Source organism: Callithrix jacchus, chromosome 12 (genome assembly GCF_049354715.1).
Source record: "Callithrix jacchus isolate 240 chromosome 12, calJac240_pri, whole genome shotgun sequence".
NCBI classification, from domain to species: Eukaryota; Metazoa; Chordata; class Mammalia; order Primates; family Cebidae; genus Callithrix; species Callithrix jacchus.
Window position 1 is genome coordinate 4911335 of NC_133513.1, and position 12735 is coordinate 4924069.

Consider the following 12735-nt stretch of genomic DNA (forward strand, 5'->3'; position numbering starts at 1 on the left):
CATATGAGTCATTAAGATCACGTATGAATAACTAAGATCACCTGTGAATAAGATCACCTATGAATAAGATCACATATGAATAGCTAAGATCACGTATGAATAATTAAGATCACATATGAATAATTAAGATCATGTATGAATAACTAAGATCAGCTATGAATAAAGATCACGTATGAATAGCTAAGATCACGTATGAATAACTAAGATCATGTATGAATAATTAAGATCACATATGAATCATTAAGATCATGTATGAATAACTAAGATCAGCTATGAATAAAGATCACGTATGAATAGCTAAGATCACGTATGAATAACTAAGATCATCTGTGAATAACTAGTATGGTTATATCGCTGGTTATTTTCCTTCTTCATTATTTACATGGAAATAGGCTTCTAACTCCTGACTCTGCACTTATGGGGTCTCCCTAACACAGTCCCCTCTGTGGCTCTGCAGCCTGAGCCACAGCGGACAGGAGGGTCTCCATGTACACCCACTCAGTGGGTGGACCCTCTACAGCCTGGGGTCAAGGCTGGGCCTCTGAGGGAATCTCCTAGCCTCACTGGAGGCATCTCTGGTAGGATCTCCAGGTAGACCTGGCCTGGCTAAGGTCAGCTGAGACTCAGCTAAGCCAGGAGCTGACTTCTCCCAGGGGCCCCAGGGATTCCCTGGGGCTCAGAAACCAGAGGGAAGGTCCTGCTGGATGGGGGAGGGGCAGCAACAGAAGCCCAGGGGTCTTTGCCCTGACCCCAGCAGGCTGAGGCCGGGCTGTGCATGTGACTTACCCTTGAGAGGCTGCTGCTGGGGATGAGGCCCCAAGGGCAGGCACCGCAGCCCTGAGCTTCGGAAACCCACAGCTCCCACAGCCCACCACACTCACTGAGCTCCTGTTGGTGCCATGTTCAGCCAAAGCATTTTATCTGCACTTTCCCCAAAGAAACCTAATATTTTGTTGGAAAACCAGGACACTTAACCACACATTTTGCTCAGTCTTTCATGTAACTAACATTCCACGAGTGCAAGTATTGAAAATAGAATAAACTATACCCAAGTTTCAAGTTGAGGGAGGCGGGATTCCCGGGTTCTGGGTTCCCTAGCCTGGGTGACAAGAGTGACACTGTGTCTGAATTTAAAAAAAAAAAAAAAAAAAAGAAAGGAAAAAAAAGATTCGTTTTGGAGGAGTGAGGAGAGCCCAGCTGGAGCCCTCAATGGGGACGGCCTGGGCAGGTGGGGACTGGCCATCCCTGTTCTGGGAGGAAGGGGCCCAGGACCATTGTTTTCCCAAGAAAGTCCTGTGAAGGACCAGCAATGCTGCCCCGCCGCACCCCGCCCTGGGGCCTCCAGGCATTAAGGGGACTCCTGGCTTAGAGCCAGGCCCTTGGTGCTGGAGGAGGTCATGGGTGGAGGATAGGGGGCACCAAGCGGGCAGCCAGGACCCCAGGGCTGCAGACAAGAAAGGGATTGTGGGGGTCCCCCAGGTCTGGGCCACATCAACCAATGTGATTGAGGACCCGCCCCTAGGAGCTGAAAGCCAGGGCGCTGCCAGGCCTGAGGGTCCCTAAACCGCCCTTGGGCCCAGGGCGGGTGAAGCTGGGGGGAGGGGGCAGAGCTCCACCGCCCCGCCCCTAGGGGGCGCCCCAGGCGCGACGCGGGAGGAGGCAGAGGGGGCGCCAGGCCGCGGGAGAGGAGGCCATGGGCGCTCGAGGGGCGCTGCTGCTGGCGCTGCTGCTGGCGCGGGCGGGACTCGGGAAGCCGGGTGAGCTCGGGGCGTTGGGGAGCTGGAGGCCGTGGGGAGCTCACTTCTTGTCTCCTACAGAGCCGCCGGAAGGGGGGCTGTTGTCAGGTAGGCCCCCCGGGTCCCGCGATGCCTGTCGGGGCCGCTGGGCCGGGTGCTTGGGGGTGGGGGCCCGTCTACGGCTCTCCGGCCCCCGCCCCCAGGATTGAGAACTCCGTTGGCGCTGGCGGGGGGAAGGGCGGGCCCCATGGGCCACGTGGGAGGGTCCCCGTGTCCTCTGCTTCCTGCTGCACACGTGCAAGGGGCCCTGGGTGGGCAAAACGTGGTCTCCCGGACTGGGCTGAAGGAGAGAAAGGGAGAGGCTGGGCTTGGGGGGCCGCCTCCCGCAGCTCAGCAGTTCCTCTGACCATCCGAGGACCATGCGGCCAACGGATCATCCAGGCGCGCATCGTGGGTGGAGGCGACGCCGAGCTCGGGCGTTGGCCATGGCAGGGGAGCCTCCGCCTGTGGGATTCCCACGTGTGCGGAGCGAGCCTGCTCAGCCGCCGCTGGGTGCTCACGGCGGCGCACTGCTTTGACTCGTGAGTGGGGGAACGAATGGAGGGGTGCAGGGGCGGGCAGCAGGGTTGGGGGTGGGGAGTACCACCTAACGTTACCAACGCTCTGATACCACACTTGGGCGTGAAAGTTCGTGGATGAGACCTGCTGTTCTGAGCCCCAGGCTCTGCTGCAGTCGGATACACCCACTCCAGCTCCCTTTGATTCCCCTGGAGGAAACCCTGTTCAGGTTCTTCCAGAATGTTCTTCCAGAACATTTCCACGCCATTTTTGGTATGCACTTTATTTTTCAACCAAAAGTTCACCACCTTCCATCCCCCCCTCATCCCTGCTCCTGGTGGATGCGCAGCGCAGGTGTAAGCCCTGAGCCAAGGCCAGCTCCCTGGGGAAGCTGTGTGGACTTCATCCCACCAAGCCTCATTGCCACGGGTGCATCTGCCCGTTTCTCCTTGGGCTGCATGGGGGTGCCCCTGGAGGCCCCTGGCTCAATGCAAGTGTCCTTGGGACAGCTCTGGGAAGTGACAAGACCCCACCCTTTTGCTGTAGGAGCAGGTCCTAGGACTTTGTGTGTGGCCTCTCTGGGCTCTTTCATTTCTCCAGTGGACCCTGGGCCATGAGGACTTGCTAGTGGCGCCCAGGATGAGCAAGGAGTAGCAACCCCACAGTCTCCCCTCCTGGGCCCCAGGTGCGCTCAGGCGGCCAGCCCTCCATCCGGGGTCTCCAGGTCCCAGGTGCGCTCAGGCGGCCAGCCCTCCATCCGGGGGTCTCCAGGCCCCAGGTGCGCTCAGGCGGCCAGCCCTCCATCCCGGGTCTCCAGGCCCCAGGTGCGCTCAGGCGGCCAGCCCTCCATCCCGGGTCTCCAGGCCCCAGGTGCACTCAGGCGGCCAGCCCTCCATCCGGGGTCTCCAGGCCCCAGGTGCGCTCAGGCGGCCAGCCCTCCATCCCGGGTCTCCAGGCCCCAGGTGCGCTCAGGCGGCCAGCCCTCCATCCGGGGGTCTCCAGGCCCCAGGTGTGCTCAGGCGGCCAGCCCTCCATCCGGGGTCTCCAGGCCCCAGGTGTGCTCAGGCGGTCAGCCCTCCATCCCGGGTCTCTGACTGCTCTCTTCTCGTCTATCAGCTACGGTGACCATGCTGATTACTCCAGGTGGACGGTCCAGTTTGGCCAGCTGACTTCTGCACCACCCTTCTGGAGCCTGCAGGCCTACTACACCCGTTACTTCGTGTCAAATATCTATTTGAGCCCTCGATACCTGGGGAATTCACCCTATGACATTGCCTTGGTGAAGCTGTCTACACCTGTCACCTACACTAGCCATATCCAGCCCATCTGTCTCCTGGCCTCCACATTTGAGTTTGAGAACCGGACGGACTGCTGGGTGACCGGCTGGGGAAACATCCAAGAGGAAGAGGGTGAGGCTGGGGACAGGTGGGTTAGGGAGGAGCTATCTTTGTTCACCTGTTCCCCTACATAGGTACAACAGCCCCATGCTTGGGCTGGGGGTGCAGCCTACACCCCTCCTGCTCACATTCTCCCCTCATCTGCCAGGGTAGGGACCAAACACCCATTTCTCTCCCTTCTAGGGGCCGTGGGGGCCAGCTTGGCGCAGGCCTGCGCATGGTGGAGGGGTTCTGGAGGGTTGGTGACATAAACCTCAGACTTGGATTTGTTCCTGGATCGTTTCACCTCCCCCAGTGCCCACCAGTGCCCCAGGCATCAGGCTCCCTGGCTGCCTCTCCAAGCCTCCTGCATCCACCCTAGCGCTGGCTGACTCCGGGAGCACTGAGCCCATTCCTCTCTCCGGAAACTTCCAAGCCATGTTCAACGGCAGCTCCCACGGAAACCCCTCTGGGGGTCCTCCGGTGGGCCTGCCCTGGCCCCTGCGTGTCTCCCAACATGCATGCCCTGAAAGAACTGGGCCCAGCATCTGGAGGAGCCCCAGGGCCGGCAGCCCCAGACTGGACATGTTCCCTATATCAGGAATTCCCTTCCCTCTGCTCCCCGGTCTGGCCCATAACAATAGTAACAATAACACGAGGTTCCTTGAGCACACACTGTGTGCCTGGCACTGTTCTAGGCTTGGGGACCCAGCAGTGAGCCAGACGAGGCCTCTCTTCCTCCTGGAGCTCACCTAGGAATGAAGTTGGCAACGGTTTTATACCCATTTTACAGATGAGAAAACTGAGAGGGTTATGGAAATTGCCAAGAGCTAGTAAATGATGAAGTCAGGGCCCCTTGCCTTAGAGGGTAAGGGTTGTCCCCAAGTCACACCCTGGCAGTTGGAAGCAGTAGAGAACTCAGCACTGGAGCCGCCTCCCTCTAGAGGAGGGGTCCTTTCCCTTCCTTGAGAAGGGCCCCTGCTGCAAAGATGGGTGGGTGTGAGCCAGGGGCATGGCCGGGCTTCCTCTGCCACCCTCTCTCCCAGGCCCAGGGTGGACAAGTCACACTAACCCCAGGCTGTGCCTCAAGTCATAGTGCATGGGAGGTGGGAGGCAGGCATTTCTGGAGCCCTCTGCCTGGTGTGTGCCTTTGCTCTGCCCTGGGCTGGCTGTGAGGCCTTGGGCAAAGCTGTTCATCTCATGGTGCCTCAGTTTCCTCCCCTGTGAAATTGGGTAATAATAGTTTCACATCACAGGCTAGTTCCCAGCTCGTTAATCCGGAGGGCTTAGGAGAGGCTCCGCCCATGGGAAGCCCTGCCTGCAGGCTGGTCTTGACGCCTTTGTCATCCTCTGCAGGACAAGGTGCTGGCTGGGACTCAGAGGCAGGAACTCAATAGGTGTGGGTTCCTGTCAGGCTCCGGGACTTCCCCAGCGCCTTGCCGGGGGTCAGCGGGGCGATATCCCCCCTACTCTCCTTATGTGGGAGTGAGTCCTGATGACTGCTGCCTCCCAGGGGTGCTGGGGGAGCCCTAAGAGCGCCGTGACAAGCTTGTGCCGAGGCCCTGAATGCGCCCAGCTGCTACTGAGGCCACGGCTGCAGCCAGGCTGACACCACCCCCTGCCCCGCCGCTGGGTCTGGCCTTGGGTGCTCATCTTAACATCATCTCAGCTGTCTTCTCCTCTCCCCCTGCTCCTTTTGGCTAAGGAGTCTTTCCATGGGCGCAGGCAGGGCCACTGTCGCCATTCTACAGATAGGGAAAGTGAGGCTGGGGAGAGCTCTGACAGCCTGTCCATCCCCCCCGCCCCAGGCCTTCTGTGATGAAGATGCTGAGGGCCTCTGCTGTGCTGGGGCTGATGGGGATGAACGTGCCGGGTGCTGTGGGTGCCCCAGGGCCCCACCCCCGCAGCCTATTCCATCCCTCCCTAGAGGGGCCTCAGGTTGCTGTCTCTCTCCTTCCCCGCGTCGTCTCCACAGAACTGCCGCATCCCCACACCCTCCAGGAGGTGCAGGTCGCCATCATCAACAACACTATGTGCTACCACCTCTTCCTAAAGCCTGATTTCCGCACCAACATCTTTGGAGACATGATTTGTGCCGGCGATGCCCAAGGCGGGAAGGATTCCTGCTTCGTGAGTGTTCCTGCCACCATCCCCAGCCCGGGGCCTTATTTGACCCTCAGGTTAACCCCAGGAGGTGGAGACTGCTGCCCCACTCTGCAGACCCAGAAACGGAGGCTTGGCTGCTGCCGGGGGGAGGAGGAGGACGTTCACCCAGCCCACCCAGCCCCACAGCCCCTCTCACTCTCAGCCTCTCCCTGCCCCACTCGCTCCACCCCAGGCTGACCTCACCCCCCATGGCCCTCCGGCTCTCCAGGGTGACTCAGGTGGACCGTTGGCCTGTGACAAGAATGGAATGTGGTATCAGGTTGGAGTTGTGAGCTGGGGAGTGGGCTGTGGTCGGCCCAATCGGCCCGGTGTCTACACCAATATCAGCCAGCACTTCGGGTGGATCCAGAAGCTGATGACCCAGAGTGGCATGGCACGGCCAGACCCCTCCTGCCTGCTGCTCTTTCTCCCTCTTTTCTGGGCTCCCCGACTCCTGCAGCCGGCCTGAGCCCACCCGAGCCCATGCAGGCTGGGGCCACTGCTAAGTCAGGCCCTGGTTCTCTTCTGTTTTGTTCAGTAATAAACACATTTGAGTTGACGCTTTACAGAGCATTTCTCAAACTCGGGAGCTTCATGGACAGCTCATCCTCCCTTGTGCAGCCAGCCTGTCCATGCCCCTGGCTCACACCCACATCTGTGCTGCACAATAGAACCATCTGGTTATTTCAATCAGAACTGTGCGTTGCCCAGGCTGGTCTTGAACTCCTAGGCTAGTCCCGATCTTCCCGCCTCACCCTCCTGAGTAGCTGAAGTTATAGACGAACATCATGCCCAGCAATGGAATGGGAGTAGTTCCAGGGTGCCAGGAGCTGGGAGGCCAGGAGTGGGAGTGTGTGCATTGGAGGAAATGATCCTGACACCCCTCACCCACCAAGGATCCAGCACAAACGCCAGACATCCTGATCTTACCATGGACCCCCAAGGCTGACCTAGCACCAGGAGGTGACTGCAGGAGGTGGGGAAACCAAGGCAGGGAAGGGAGGAACACCAATGAGCTTGCACAAACAAGGAGGTCCAGCCTCGACCCCAGGCTGCAGGGGTTCCTGCCCACTGAGTGGGTATAGATGGAGACCCTCTTTTCTGCCGTGCCTCAGTCTTCAGAGCCACAGAGGGGTCTTCCCAAGCCCCAAACCTGGAGGGCAGGGAGGCCAGGGGCTTGTGGCCTTAACCCAACTCCTGACACAGAAGGGCCAGCGGGCCAGGGGCCACCTCTGTGGGCAGGAGAAGGCCTCATTGTTCCCTCTCCTGGCAGAGTGAGGGCTGGGGCGTGCCTGGGGCAGGAAATAAATGCTCAGTAAATCCCCCTCCTGAGGAGCCCTGATCCTGAGGGACAAAGGACCTGTGTTGAGTCTCCCCGAGGATGGGCTCAGGGCCAGCACCTGGGCCAGGGCAGATGGAGGGGGCAGGGGGGTGGGGTGGTGCCTCCCACCAGGTGGGCTTCCTCCCCAGGTCGGGACACGCAGGTGAGGAGGAGTGTCCTCGTGTGCACACACCCCCCGAGTGCAGGAGAGGCTGGGCGGGCGCGTGTGTCTGGGCATGTGTGTGCTTGCGTCTCCAGTCGCACGTGCGTGAGTGAGTGTGTGTGAACCCCGTGCTTGTGCCGTCTGAACAGCCCTCCAGTGGGCATTTGGGTGAGTCCCGGCACCCCTCCGGCCAGGCTCTTCCTCCAAGTCCCCCCAACCCCAGCTGCTGCTTCTGGAATCCTGGCCCAGACGACTCACCTTCTGGGCGCCAAACCCTGCCGGCCTGCAGTCAGAAACAAGGCCCCTGAACTGCCAGCAAACTTGGGAAGGCGCCCTCAGGCTAGGCTGGGTGGAGAACACACCCCGCTTTGTGCCGCCTCCGAGCTCCTGCCTCCGAGAGCTGTGCTGGCCAAGGACTTGGCCTCTTCCACCTCCACCTCCCTGGAGGAGGCTCCTCCTGAGTGGGGCTCCACTGACCCTTCCCAGGCCTGGTCCCTGCTGTCCCCAGAAGTCAGAGGAGCCTTGGGGGGTGCAGAAGGGTGGCAGCAGAGGCGCAATTGGGGCCTCCCTTGACACACCAGTCGCTGGGAGCCCAGCCCTGACCGGCCCCTCCAGGGAGACGGAACCAGACAGCATCAGAACCAGAGCAGGTGCCAAGACTAGAGTGAGGCTCTGCTTGTGCCCCGTCAGCCTCTGGCAACTTCAGTTTTACTTTCTGTCTCTAGCTTTTTACTCCTCTAAGTCCTTCATGTGTGTGAAATCATACAGTGCTGGTCTTTTGTGACTGGCTTATTTCACTGAGCTCAGTGTCTTCATGGCTCATCCGTGGCACGGTGTGTGTCAGGATATCCTCCCTCCCTCCCTCCCTCCCTGTCTTCCTTTCTTTCCTTCCTTCCCTCCCTCTCTTTTCTTTCTTTCCTTCCTTCCTTTTATTTTTCCTTCTTTTTCTCTTTCTCCCTCTCTTTTCTTCCTTCTTTCTTTTGACAGGGTCTCCCTCTATGGCCCAGGCTGGAGTGCAGTGGTGAGATCTTGACTCACAGCAGCCTCCACCACCCAGGCTCCACCCAATCGGCTCCCCTCATCCTCCTGAGTAGCTGGGAGCACAGGTGAGGGCCATCACACCCCGCTAAGTTTTTATTTTGAATTTTTTATAGAGAAAATTGTTGTCCAGGCTGGTCTCAAACTCCTGACCTCCAGTGATCCTCCTGCCCCAGCCTCGCAAAGTGTTGGGATTACAAGTGCGGGCCACCGCACCCGGCCCCCTCCAATTCTCTTGTCCTCTTTCCCTTCATTAAGACAGCCAGAACAATGAATAAACAATTAATTTTCAATGAAAATAACTGAGGAAGAGCGCCAGGGTGCTTTAGAGGAGTAACAGAAGGCTGGGTGAGCGGAGAAGGTCGGGATGGCCGCATGAAGAATAAGGAAACACTGGGACCGCACTGCGCCCCAGTCCCCAACCAGGGTCATCTGGGAACAAGGCGAGGAGGTAAGCAAGGGATGGCAGGAGCCCCACCAGCACCTGGGACACCTGCAGCCCTCACCGCCAGCGCCCTCTGTCTTCATGGGCACTACGCCAGGCGAGGGGGCGGCCTGAGCGGCACAGCTGGGCTCCCACGGAGGACCCCACAGCCAGCCCTTTCCTGCAGTCGTGTGGCTCCCGCACTGCGCCGTCGCCGAATTGGAACTGGGGCCACAGCACGTCTTGCCCTGGGATTGAGTAGCCACAGCTGCCCTTGAACCCTGAGATGAAGCCACCACCGAACCTGTCAGCCTGGTGGCTTCACACCCCTGAACTGAGCTGTGAGCAGCGGTCACACCCTTGCCCTCGGGGCCAAGTGGAGGTGGAGGTGCTCTAGGAACCGTCCCCCTTTCCCGAGCCAGAGCTGAAGTCACAACCTGCCTCCTTGGCTGCTCAGAGGTGAAGCCGGAGAAGCTGCTGCGTTCCAGGAAACGGTGCCTGGCCGCCCAGAACACTCATCCCCAGGCCCGAGCGCAAGCAGCCTGCTTTCCCCAGGAGTTCGGCGCCCTGGCTGAGCTGAGCTGCTGCGGATCCCGGGCAAACAGGGCAGTGGCTGAGCTGAGACACCGCCCTGTGGGCCGGATCAGCTTCAGAGACAGCCCTCTCCCTGGAAAGTGGGTCTCCCTGGGCTGCTCCCTGCCTTCCTCTGCAACGTGCTGTTCCCGGACGCCTCGCTCCCCCACAGCGGGGAGCCACCAAATGACAGCTGTGCTCTGCCACTCTGCCACTGTATCTGACCTCACAGAGTCCGGCAGACTGCCAAGCCCCACCGTCTCGGGGTCCAGAGCCTCAGCCCCAAACCCTGAGTTACGCTGAGCCCGATCGGCTCAGGTCCCGGAACTGCAGCCGTGTCCTGATCCCCAGGTTTAAACCTGAAGCACCACATCTTCCCCAGAGTTGGGCCGTTGCTCTGCCCTGTCCCCCAGGGGAGAATCACAGCTACAACCCAGTCCCCTGGGCCTGACCTGCTGGTGGGTGCCTCAGAATTACAGATCCTGTGGGGGTGGGGGATGGGGGAGGGATGGCATTAGGAGAAATACCTAATGTAGACGAGGGGGTGAGAGATGCAGAAACCACCATGACAGGTGCAGAAGTAACAAACCTGCACGTTCTGCGCATGTACCCCAGAACTTAAGTGTAATTAAAAAAAGAATTACATATCCTGGCTCTGTGGGCAATGCACATTCAACCTGCTAGAGAATAAACCTGCACCCAACGGCCCAGGCCTGGCCTCGGTTTGTATGCCAGGCCCTGGGCCTAGGACCCCAGCCCCACAGCTGGGCGGCACCCACGAAGCCAGCGCCACTGCACCTTCATGTAGGCCACATTGGACTTGACACCAAAAGGTCCCCTTTGGCTGCACACCCCCATTGTGGGGAAAATAAGAATAGGAGGATCCCAAAACCTTTTTTTTTTCTTTTTTTACAGCAAGTGTTTTCATTTTTTTTTATTTTTAGACAGAGTTTCGCTCTTGTTACCCAGGCTGGAGTGCAATGGCGCGATCTCTGCTCACCGCAACCTCCGTCTCCTGGGTTCAGGCAATTCTCCTGCCTCAGCCTCCTGAGTAGCTGGGATTACAGGCGCGCACCACCGTGCCCAGCTAATTTTTTGTATTTTTAGTAGAGACGGGGTTTCACCATGTTGACCAGGATGGTCTCGATCTCTCGACCTCGTGATCCACCCACCTCGGCCTCCCAAAGTGCTGGGATTACAGGCTTGAGCCACCGCGCCCCGCCCGTCTTTTCATTTTTATTACTCAAAGTTTCCCTTTTAATTCAGCTTTCTGACTCTGTGCCTGCGGCTTCAACACTTTCACAACGAGTTTCTGCTCCTCGATCAGGAAACAGGCTCGATCCCGTCACGAACACATTCAGCGCACGTGGAACCACCACAGGCCGGGCTGGCATGTTTCTTTGTTTCGGACACTCTTATAAGAACTTTAGGTCTCACAGCACGAACCCCTCGAAGCCTGACTGGGCACACGCCACATGCAGATTTTGGTGCTTTCCCAACCTTCTTGGTATAAAGGTAAACAATTCTATTACCAGGGGTCCGGGACAGCCTAGTTTCGTTAGAGACCGTATTGTAGGAAAGCCTACGCCGGTATGTCAAATGCTGGACCATTCTGAGTGCCTGCACACAGCGTCCCCGGGAGAGCCCCAAAACCTCTTGACATCAAGGACATTAACAGCCACGGCCACAAATCTCTATAGCCTGGGCCTCGAGGCCCGCAGTGATTGCTGATGCTCGGCCATAGAGACCCCCACCCAGGCGGCGCTGAAGGAACTGAGAGGCAGACACTCAAACAGCAAAGTGCGACTATCCACGGGGTCAGCAACCTGCTAGGCCGAGAGCCTCAGGTGCTGACAGCGTTCTGTTCTAAGAGCCTCGAGCAGACGCTGACTCGCGAGTTTATTCTCTCTGAACAGGTGATGATTGTTAACAGACAGCTGTTTGGCATTTTCTCATAACACAAAATATGCCAAGTAGGCAGCTGGTGCCCGCTTACCACTGATCACAGACAAACTGAAAAGTATTCTCCACGAGGGAGCCACGGGGGCAGCGTCAGATGTTCCGAGCTTAAAGAATTGTTGTAACCGGTGTATGATATTTATATATTGTCCTGCCACTTTAGAATGCCCCAGGTAGTTTCCGACTTGGGGGGAGTGTTTAGGTTTTCCTTGCCATCGTTCTTCCTAGCGAACAATATATTCTATCACACACTCAGCATTTCTCAATATTCATAAACGTGACATTTCTCAACACTCAACACAGCTGAAGAGCTGCACGGAGACCATGTCACTGCACCCATCTGGAAACAGCTGCCCCACCCTTTCCAACCAGCATGCTAAGGACCCAACTGCAGGAGAAGGTCTATCCCTATGAAAGCCACTCTAGAAACTTTGGAAGAGGCGATCGTTCCGCCAGATGTACAGACATCAGTGCCAGGACACCAGAAACACGAAGCAGCAGGGAAATCTGACACACTCAAGGGACTTAAGTGTCTAGTAACAGACGCCAATGGAGGAGGAAATCAGTGAATTGCCAGAAATAAATTCAAAATGATGGTCTTAGGAAAACTAAAGGAGGCCGGGCACAGTGGCTCATGCCTGTAATCCCAGCACGTTGGGAGGCCGAGGCGGGTGGATCACCTGAGGTCGGGAGTTCGAGACCAGCCTGACCAACATGGAGAAACCCTGTCTTTACTAAAAATACAGAATTAGCCTGATGTGGTGGCGCGTGCCTGTAATCTCAGCTACTCGGGAGGCCGAGGCAGGAGAATTGCTTGAACCCGGGAGGTGGAGGTTGCGGTGAGCCGAGATCGTGCCACCCAGCCTGGGCAACAAGAGTGAAACCCCATCTTAAAAAAAGGACCTCCCTCAACGTGTGGGGTCGGGGGGCAAGAGAGAAACACTCACTCCTGGTGTCCTTGGCCTCAATGGGCCAATGCTGAAGCCCCCACAGGATTGTGGCTCAATGTCTCCCAGTTTGAGCAAATTCATTGGCATTTGTGCCTTCCATGTCTTGGTTTCTCCATTTTCTCACCTTTGCTTCCTGGGATAAACTGCCCGTGCCCATGTCTTGGTTTCAAGTCAACCACTGGCGTGACCAAAACAAGATCAGAAACATCTGGCATGTGTGTGATTGGGAACCCCGGGATGGGGGCAGCGGGAGCACTTCCTCCATGGCGCCCCCAATCCATGTCTTCCCACCTCTCTGACACACTCAACCACTACCGCTCTTCCATCAGTTATCTTTCTGATTGAAATAACCAGAGGGTCCTGCTGTTTGCAACAAGAACCTGGATAACAATTTAGGAGTTCAGGTAGGGTCTTGGCCTGGATCGGACATGAGAGAAGAGGAGGGAGTCGTCCAGGAAGCCCCTTAGGTCCACAGAAAGTTATGCAAAGCAT

The 12735-nt window shown here is 57.8% G+C and overlaps 1 protein-coding gene and 1 pseudogene across 2 annotated transcripts; one reads left to right on the forward strand and one right to left on the reverse strand.

The window, feature by feature from the left end:
* The first annotated feature begins 1661 nt into the window (after positions 1–1661).
* Positions 1662–6374, forward strand: PRSS21 (serine protease 21). 2 transcript variants are annotated; one of them, XM_035266660.3, is made up of 5 exons: positions 1662–1844; positions 2152–2317; positions 3411–3703; positions 5646–5800; positions 6009–6374. In XM_035266660.3, the coding sequence occupies exons 1-5, from the start codon at positions 1694–1696 to the stop codon at positions 6282–6284; spliced, it is 1041 nt and encodes a 346-aa protein (XP_035122551.2). In that variant the 5' UTR covers positions 1662–1693; the 3' UTR covers positions 6285–6374. The 2 variants fall into 2 exon arrangements, with proteins under 2 accessions (XP_035122551.2, XP_035122552.2); XM_035266661.3 differs by having other exon boundaries at positions 6045–6374.
* Positions 6375–10577: 4203 nt separating this feature from the next.
* LOC108594018 (large ribosomal subunit protein eL34 pseudogene) lies at positions 10578–12630 on the reverse strand (annotated as a pseudogene).
* Positions 12631–12735: the final 105 nt, after the last annotated feature.